General features: G+C 42.2%; 1 protein-coding gene across 2 annotated transcripts in view; it reads right to left on the reverse strand.

Moving 5' to 3' along the window:
- unc93b1 (unc-93 homolog B1, TLR signaling regulator) overlaps window positions 1-10,012 on the reverse strand; it is a 17,922-nt gene that overhangs the window by 5,236 nt on the left and 2,674 nt on the right. For both annotated transcript variants that reach the window (XM_032526365.1, XM_032526373.1), the window contains 9 exons: window positions 8,719-8,872; window positions 8,467-8,628; window positions 7,523-7,652; window positions 7,288-7,381; window positions 4,623-4,747; window positions 1,555-1,737; window positions 1,031-1,316; window positions 615-736; window positions 281-403 (listed from right to left, as the gene is read on the reverse strand). In XM_032526365.1, the coding sequence (XP_032382256.1) occupies window positions 281-403; window positions 615-736; window positions 1,031-1,316; window positions 1,555-1,737; window positions 4,623-4,747; window positions 7,288-7,381; window positions 7,523-7,652; window positions 8,467-8,628; window positions 8,719-8,872 (1,379 nt within the window). The remainder of the gene's footprint in view (window positions 1-280; window positions 404-614; window positions 737-1,030; window positions 1,317-1,554; window positions 1,738-4,622; window positions 4,748-7,287; window positions 7,382-7,522; window positions 7,653-8,466; window positions 8,629-8,718; window positions 8,873-10,012) is intronic.

A 10,012-nucleotide genomic window follows, 5' to 3' on the forward strand; every position in this document is an offset into this window, starting at 1 on the left:
ATAATACCACAGTTTAGTCTTACTTTGAAAACATTGCCTTACAGCTGCTGAAATGTTGGAGAGCATGACAATGACTTTAGAAAGAGGCAGGAACTGAATGTTGCAATAGTGCACGGTTGCTGGATCTGCTGATTGGTTTAAAGACATACAAGCATGCCAGAGGGTTTCCCCCCCTATACCTGTGAATGGTAATAGGTGCATTCAAACCAATCTCCAGCACTGTGCTGTGGAGATAGATCTGGCAGTGCAAGACTAATTGTGACCGACTGTGATTGGTTACCTTGTGCCGTGGCCGAGGGATGCGGGGCAGTCTGAAAGGCACTTTACTGGCCAGCCGACGCTCCATCACCCAATAACAATAGCAGGCCAGCAATAAAGTGGCCAACAGGATGGAGAGTTTGGCCTGAGGAAGGAGATACAAACGGTTGAAGAAAGGAATAAGTGGGTAAATAATGGTATACTTGAGACACATTAAACATTCTCTAAACACACAGAGACACAAACACACAGAATCACACAAACAAAATCACACAGGGACAGACAGACAGACACACACAAACACACAGGGACAGACAGACAGACAGACACACACACACACACACACACACACATACCCTCATAGGCAGGTTGGACCAGAGGTAGACTATGAAGATGGCGATGGCCTGCCACCAGTGATAGATGGTATACACAAAGTCGAGGCGTTCTTTTTCCTCAGCGTACAGCATACCGAGCAGAACTGACACACACAGAGAGACAGAGTGTTTATGCTGACATGTCATGTGTTAACAAAGTTAGTGTAAAGTATGGCTGCTCAATTAAGGAAAAAAGTCACAGTGACGATTATATTGGTCAATATTAAAATTGCGATCATTTAACAAGGTTGCTCATTGACTTCGGAAAGATATTGCAATTATGGAACTTAATACACAGTGATACAGTTATACAAATCAACAGTGAAAACAGCTTGGACTGTGAACCCCCCTCCCGGTGTAAAGTAAGTACAAAGACCTGGACCACAGCTGTTACTCACTGCTAACACCCGTCTTGTTCAGGGCGGTGCCGAGTCCCCAAAGCGCTATGATCACCAGCAGAGGGCCCAGATACTGTGTACTTTTCTCATCTGGATGTGGACACAGTGAAAAGCAAAGGAGAACCACCAGCAGCACGACATGCACAGCAGCGCCCCCCATCAGACATACCCAGCGCGGGAGGCGCAGGAGGCCAAGGCAGAGGGACGAAAAGACGGAGCAGGAGAGGCCGTAGACCAGTATAAGGAGCCACAGTTTATGCAGGCCCAAAATGCAGACGCCATAGGACTGTGGAGGGAAAGAATGAAAAGTTGAAAAGTCTTTTCTCTATATTTCGTGTCCTTATTAATAGGGTTAGGCATCGTCTTGATTTGAACAATTCTGATTCCAATCACGAATCCTACTTATTACTATAATCTGACATCATGGGATTGATTATTTTGCTTTCAAACTACCCAAAAACACTAAAAAACAAAAACACAAAAGCCATTCTACTGTTCAACAAACTCCATTGACAGCGCAGTACCAGGGAGAATCCGCTGACGGCAAACAGCACTTCAAATCCGCTGTAGATGAAGAAGGGGCAGAGCAGTCGCAGCCGGTAGTCTCTCAGGTGTTTGAAGGGCAGCTGGAAGATGTTTCCCCAGCCGATACTGCGGAGGTCGATCTCTTCTGTCGGCCGGTAGGCAGCACCACACAGCACAAGGAACTGCGGGTTCAAAGCAATCCATTTACAGTATTTGGAATAATTACTATGGTATGTATGGTATTGTATGTGCTTTGCCTTGAAAAATAAGGCAGCCCTATCCAGCCCAATAATCAACTGCAAACCAACACATACTAAAAAAGCCTCTGTATTCCTCTTAAAGGTGTACTATGAGTTCCTGCATGACGTCACTTCTGTTGACGTTCCAAGTAAATTCCACACAAAACAGCAAGCTCGCCCCTCCCCCCATGTTTCCGTAACTGTCAAACTCGAGGGTAACCGGATGCCAAGACTCTCAGAGGGACTGCAGGTGTCTCTTGTAAACTTCCTGGGTTAAGATGAATTATTTTATGGTAAATGAAAGGCTTGATCCGACCAAATAGGTCATTGAAAGAAATCTAAGCATTTACGGCAACGCTGCTGCCAGTTCTGCCATTGATCACCTTTTTCTTCTTCATCTAGTCCATTGAAAGAGCAATGTTGGAAGTGTTTGCTCATTAGCCTCTGTTCAGGAGAAGACTGCAACTAGTGTCGTGAGTATAAACAGTTACGGCGCTCTCATGACGTCACATTTGCGCACGTCAGCTTGGCTGCGCTTACTGCGCCCTTACCTGTCACTAACCCCCACCCCCTCCCAACCATCTTGTCGATGATTGGCTGGAGTGGCTTGTTGCGTTTTGGTGCCTATTCTGGGCCTCTTGTGTTTGTTTGACGTTTACAACCCCTGTGTTGTCTCCCAGGACCGGGCTTTTTCACAGTCCATCCAGGAGGCAGGCAGCTAGTGGATCAAGGAGGGATGCCTACGATTTGAGACCAAAATGAAATCGTGCTGACACCATGCAGGAACTTATGGTGCACCTTTAAGCCTTGCAACAACCACTAGAAAGCCAAGCTGGGATAAATACATGAGCCAATCTACAAAAACTATTTTCTGTACATTTACAACAATCCATGACTCAAGCCAGCCATCTAAATTGCTCTAAATTCTACAAAGATGTCTATGTATCTGAGTGTGTTACATTATGGTAAAAAAAAAAACTATCTCTGTTGAGGGTAAATGTAGCACTTAATAGTAGATTTGCATACTATATTTGATGAAGTTGCTGTATTTGCATGATTTTTGCCCTTTTTGGGTTATTCATGGCTGAATGCACTGAGTGTAAGTACCTTTGGGTCAAGGGATCAGCTAAATGAATGTAATGTAAAAGACTGGTTGCCCAATGCATGCTGGGATAGGTTCAAGCCCTGTGCATCCCTCAACAGTCTACGTGATTTGTCCTCAGTGTGTCTGGAACATATTCATAAAAGCTTAAAGCTACTCTAATCAATATTTTTACATTAACAAATGGCCGTGTGTAGTGTGAATAAGGTGGCTTGTAACGACCAACCCACAAAGAATTATCATTAGCCGTTCTCCTCAGCTTTACTGAGTAGTGTCTAGCTCATTATTTTGGTTTCACAGCCTTTATTGTCACTACTTTGGTTCACTCTTACAGCTCTCGAGTATAATGGAGCATTTAGCAGAGGATAGAAACATGACTCCACATTAATGTCTATGTTGCTTGTTGAGCTCGGCAATATGGAGAAAATCAAACTGCACTATATTTTTGACCAAATACATCAATGTTGATATTGCAACTAGGCCTGCACATTTCGGGGAAAAATATGAAGCACAATTTGTTTTTGCTTAGAATTGATATCACGATTCTCTGCTACGATTTTTTTGACCATGACAAAACAAAAAATATTGGCAGTACCAAACTGATTTTTTTTGGGCACCTATAGCACATTAAAGCCTGTAAACATAGAGGCTTCATTGAAGAGAAGGGAGAGCTTTGCAGCGTTCGAGAGCGCTTTAATACCCCTTTTATACAGTTGATGTTTAAAACTCACAGAAGAAAGTAGTAGTAGTTTGTGATACAGTCGGCTCGTAAAATTAAATGAGAATCAAAGTCATAAAAAAAAATATTAAATATATTTTTTTTCCAAATCAGAGTTATTTAAAAATTTAATTTGTGAACAGGGTGAATTGAGATAGTGATTTTATAACGATTAATCATGCAGGCCTAATGGCCAATTGCAACGATATTGTAGGGTTGACAATTGGTGCTTTCCCAAAACATTTACATAATGAGATTTCAGATAAAAAGTAATGTAAATACAATGACTAAGTGGGTAGAAGCAAAGATAATTAATCGCTAGTTAGTCTGAAAAGTTCACATCACTTTACTGTAATGAAGCTTTTAAAAACCGGAAAAGACAACACTTATTACAAGATAGGATATCCAAAATTTAAGACGATATCTAGTCTCATATATTGAAGCTGATTATAATATCGATATACAGTACTGCCCAGCCCTAGTTGATTGTTTGTCAAACAATCCCCACTTATTTTAGGTTCACCTATACAATCTCCAGTACAAGCTCTGAAATGTATTCTACAAAGCATATGGACAGTGGTTGCAAAAACTTTCAAAGAGGTGTTAAGTCCAGTTCAACTGCTGCAAACTACAACCTCAAAAGTAAGCATAGAGTTAAATGATTACCTGCCAACTCCTGTCTACAAATGACATGACTTACATTTTCCTTCCAGCTCTAAAGAAGGCCACTAGGCTGGAAAAATTGTATTTTTGTATGACATGGCTATAATTAAATGGTGAAAGACCTTTTTAAGCTACATTTTTGGTTTGGTATAAAATTCTAGTACATAGTAAAGAAGCATTGCTCCTGAGCTTTTGTTCCTGTTTCTTTCCACGAGTTAAGAAATGTAGGACAGACACAAGACAAGCAGATTAATACAAAATACATGTGAACCATCTAAACACTCTGAATTATTGGGAGTCAGAGGTGTGTGTGTGTGTGTGTGTGTTGGGGAGTTTGGATCTTACGATGATCATGGCAAGGAAGGCGAAGCCCATCAGGACACTCTCCACCTGGATGAGCAGCATGGAGCGCGGCAGGTTGGTAAGCACGGTGGTGTTGAAGCCGGGGATCACTCCACTGATATTTGCTCCTGTCAGAGGAAGAGGACAGATCAGCCATTAAACAAAAGGCGATGGGAAACAACCAACACCCCCAACACAGCCTTGATTACCAGAAGCGTCTGCCTGTGACACATGAAATATCATCTCTGCATTTACATTTGCCAGTAATCAATACAAGCAGCTTAAATATTAAAGGTGCAGTAGGTAAAACTTATAAAAAGAACTGTTGCATTTGCTGAAACTGACCTTATGTTTGAGTAGAACTACATGAAGCAGGTCATTTAAAAAAAGAAAAATCTGGCTCCTCTGGCACCACCTACAGCCTGTAGTGCAATTTGCAGAAATCCACCGCTCCCTGTTCAGATGCACTAATCAGGGCCGGGGGGGGGGGGGGGGGGGGGGGGTCGTCTAACTGCTTGTCAATTACTGCTCATGCACATGCATTCATTCTCTCTTTGTGGGGGGAGGGGCTAAGGAAAACGTTTTGGGCTTTAACAAAAGGGGGGGGACTGAGAAGTTGTCGATGTCCACACTGTTTGGCTAAGTGGTGGATCTTCGCCATCCTACCTACAGCACCTTTAATTTAATGGATAACTGAGATCATGGTTTTGTATTTTGTAGAGAAGTTCACATCACCACAAAAAGGTCACTTTATATATCTCTTTGGACAAAATGGACCGAATCCTAAGACACTGCTGACCTGCGCTTTTTTTATTTGTCTGTGCTCATTCATCAGTAAAGGTAAAGTGACATGACATCTTCCACCGCACCTTAGCTAATAAATAGATGATGCTAAAAAAAAATGAACATACGTGTGGCTCTTTGTAGTTCAGTTTATTTGAAGCGCATGTACAGTGGTGTGAAAAAGTGTTTGCCCCCTTCCTCATTTCCTGTTCCTTTGCATGTTTGTCACACTTAAGTGTTTCAGAACATCAAACCAATTTAAATAATAGTCAAGGACAACACAAGTAAACGGTAGGTGAAGGTGTTTATTATTAAAGGTGAAAAAAAATCCAAACCATCATGGCCCTGTGTGAAAAGAAAAAAAAAAAAAGTGATTGCCCCTTGTTAAAACATACTATAACTGTGGTTGTTCACACCTGAGTTCAATTTCTCTAGCCACACCAGGCCTGATTATTGCCACACCTGTTCACAATCAAGGCATCACTTAAATAGGAGCTGCTTGACACAGTAAGGTCCACCAGAGATCCTAAAAGCTACACATCATGCCGAGACCCAAAGAAATTCAGGAACAATTGAGAAAGAAAGTAATTGAGATCTATCAGTCTGGAAAGGGTTAAAGCCATTTCCAAAGCTTTGGGAATCCAGCGAACCACAGTGAGAGCTTATCCAAAATGGCGAAGACATGGAACAGTGGTGAACCTTCCCAGGAGTGGCCCGCCGCCCAAAATTACCCCAAGAGCGCAGCGACGACTATCCCAGAGGTCACAAAAGACCCCACAACACGTCCAAGAACTGCAGGCCTCACTTGCCTCAGTTAAGGTCAGCGTTCATGCCTCCACCATCAGGAAAAGACTGGGCAAAAATGGCCTGCATGGCAGAGTTCCAAGGAGAAAACCACTGCTGAGCATAAAGAACATCAAAGCTCGTCTCAATTTCTCCACAAACATCTTGATGATCCCCAAGACTTTGGGACACATTCTGTGGACCGATGAGACAAAAGTGGAACTCTTTGGAAGGTGTGTGTCCAAGTATATCTGGCGTAGAAGGAAACTGCATTTCACAAAAAGAACATTATACCAACAGTAAAAATGGTGGTGTGTGTGATGGTCTGGGGCTGTTTGCTGCTTCAGGACCTGGAAGACTTGCCGTGATAAAAGGAACTATGAATTCTGCTGTCTACCAAGGATCCTGAAAGAGAATATCCGACCATCTGTTCGTGTACTCAAGCTGAAACGAACTTGGGTTCTGCAGCAGGACAATGATCCTAAACGCACCAGCAAGTCCACCACCGAATGGCTGAAGAAAAACAAAATGAAGACTTTGGAGTGGCCTAGCCAAAGTCCTGACCTGAATCCTATTGAGATGTTGTGGTATGACCTTAAAAAGACCGTTCATGCTCGAAAACCCTCTAATGTAACTGAATTAGGACAATTCTGCAAAGATGAGTGGGCCAAAATTCCTCCAGGACGCTGTAAAAGCCTCGTTATCGCATTGCACGTTATCGCAAACGTTTGGTTGCAGTTGTTGCTGCTAAGGGTGGCCCAACCAGTTATTAGGTTTAGGGGGCAATCACTTTTTCACACAGGGCCATGATGGTTTAGATTTTTTTTCACCTTTAATAATAATAAACACCTTCATTTACAAATTGCATTTTGTGTTTACTTGTGTTGTCCTTGACTATTGTTTAAATTGGTCTGATGTTCCGACACACTTAAGTGTGACAAACATGCAAAGGAACAGGAAATGAGGAAGGGGGCAAACACTTTTTCACACCACTGTAAGTACTTTCCTGCTGTTTGGAGTTTGTACCTTAATGGTTGAATGCACTTATTGGAATTTGCTTTGGATAAAAGTGTCAGCTAAAAACCATGTAATGTGTCTTTACCGCAGCTTTTGACGTTGAAGAGAATGTGTTGGTTGTCATTCAGGTGGCCGTTGAGGACGAAGCGCATGGGGAACTGCGCGAAGACAAAACTCAGCTGAAAGAGGAAGAGGGAGAAGACGGGGATCACGCTCAGGAGTTTTTGCCACTGTGCAAACGTCTTCTCCGACGTTAAACACCGCACACAAAATGATGCAACATTGAAGCGTTAGTGAAAGAGAAATGGCTGAAGGCTCACATGGAAGATGATGTTGAAGACTGACTGGAAGATGATTATGTATCTGTGGCACGCTCCCTTAGGGAGCTTCTTCTGCTCCTGCACGTGCTCTTCCTTGTAGTTGACGTACTCATAATACTGCTGCGCCATCCTGCATGGATTTGTGTGGGAGCGTGTGTGTGTGTGTGTGTGTGTGTGTGTGTGAGAGAGAGAGCACAATAGGGGCATAAGTCACAAGTATTAGCACATTACAATATTATGTAGATTTTTTGGACAACAATACGATATTTGCCGATATCTGAAAGTCTGTCACGATACGATTTCAATTCAAGGGCCTGCAACCGATATGAGAGAATCCATAAGCCCATTTAAAACCCATTTAAAACCATTATATTTATATCAACTCAAAAAAACAACTAAGGGGCGGCCTCTAGCTCACCCAGTAGAGCGTGCGCCCCACATAGGCTAAGTCCTTTGCAGCGGCCCAGGTTTGAATCTGACCTGTGGCCCTTTGCTGTATGTCATGCCCTCTCTCTCCCCCCACTTTTCTGTCTATCCACTGTCACTATCTAATAAAAAGGAAAAGTCCCAAAAAATTATCTAAAAAAAATTAAAATATGAAGTGACAATTTATTACTGAGCTCTTCCAGACATTAAAAACCAAACTAGTCTGTTTAATAAGCAGAATAAAGTGGGATTCTAAAAATAAAAGCTAATCTTACAGACGAGGTGTTGATATTTTCATTTTGCATTGTTATTATTTGTGGATCATTTAATCAATGTATCGATAGATTGGTAGAAAGTGTATGTTCCAAACTTGTTTTAGTCTTGCAACAGAAAACTCTGATTTGACACAAAGACAGCAGAAGGTGAGGGACCTCCGGCTGAAAAGGGAGGGATTCAGCGGAATTTCCCACGGCATGAAAAATCCTAGATATGTAACGTCATCCATATAGACTACTCACCTTGTGATGTAATTTCCCAAGGAGGCCCAGAAAGGCACAATGGCCACGCCAATTGCTACGGCTGATGGAACCAAGGTGTAGTACCGCTCCCAGTAATTGGTTGAGACAAAGAGTGCATAGATTCCCGAAGCCAGGAACATCATCCACTTAGTACCTAAAAACCTTCCAGAGAAATATATACGGTATATGTTACATTGGCAGAGAAAGGACTATAAGAAAGAAAGATTTTATCATTTGTGTGTGTGTGCCTACCTGATAAGAACGGGGGTGTACAACAAGCCTATAATGGGCGTGACGTTAATGCCCATCAGCATCTTGCGATCGATGTCCTCCAGGCCGAGGTTGCTGTACTTCACCTCGCGGTAGGTCATATCATAATGGAGGATCAGCTGCATCTGCAGTAGGCCTATAGCATGCAGAAAAATAGATTTAGTATGAACATACCAAAAGCTCTTTTTTATGAAATAATGTCACAAGTATCACGTTTTATCAATAGACTTAATAATTAAAACTCATGTTACATGGGTTGAAAATGCCTGAATTACCCAAAAGGCAATTTTTCATCTGTAGTCCCCTGGACTTGGTGTTAAAAAAAATAAAGGAAAAACTACAAGAAAGACAACAGAAGCTAAGCAGAACAAAACACAGCACAGAAGCAAAAAGATTAGCAACAAAACGTAGCACAAAGCAAAACAACAGAGCATAGAGAACAAAGATTAGACAAGACGCAACTGTTAGGAACTACAAAAGCAATAGTGAACTAAGAGGAATTAAGAAGGAAAATGTGTACATGTTGACCTAGCAAACTAACAGAACACACATATATAATACATCATTTTAGTGCTGATTTGTAAATGCATTGACCATCCATTGTTTTAGCTGCTTAGTAAAAGACTTGTATGTGTTTAGTCTATATCAATGATGTGTCATTTCCGGGATAGTTCAGGTTCTACCGGAAATTACTCTCCTCAGGACTTTTTATGACTCTGTGGTGGCCTCTGCCATCCTTTATGCTGTGGTCTCTGGAGGGGGGCACCTCGGACCGACAGGGCAGACTCAATAGACTGATCAGGACGAGCTCTGTCCTGGACTGTCCTCTGGACCCCATAGAGAAAGTAGGGAGAGGAGGATGTTAGCCAAGTGACATCCATCATGGACAACACCTCCCCCCCCCCCCCCCCCCCCCACATGACACTGTGGGTCCCTGAGCACTCCTTCAGCAGCAGACTGTACCCCCCCGGTGAAAGAAGAAGGTACCGCAGGTCCTTCATCCCGGCCGCTGTCAGACTCTACAACACCTGCACCACCTGATAATGTTGGAGTTTCTGCTCCTGTTTTTCATTTAATCCCACAACTCTGTAACTTTATCTGTATTATATTTTTCCATTACAAGTACTTACTTTTCAATATATTTATGGTCCATGTGAATAGAACTTTATTATAGTTACCTGCTTTCGCATTATCACTTTAATTAAATATTCAACTTATTTTTAGCGTCACTTACAACACTGCAATGTTGTTTTCTTGTACTATGGCAACTGCACTT

The sequence above is a fragment of the Etheostoma spectabile genome, chromosome 2 (genome assembly GCF_008692095.1).
Source record: "Etheostoma spectabile isolate EspeVRDwgs_2016 chromosome 2, UIUC_Espe_1.0, whole genome shotgun sequence".
In the NCBI taxonomy this organism is placed as follows: domain Eukaryota; kingdom Metazoa; phylum Chordata; class Actinopteri; order Perciformes; family Percidae; genus Etheostoma; species Etheostoma spectabile.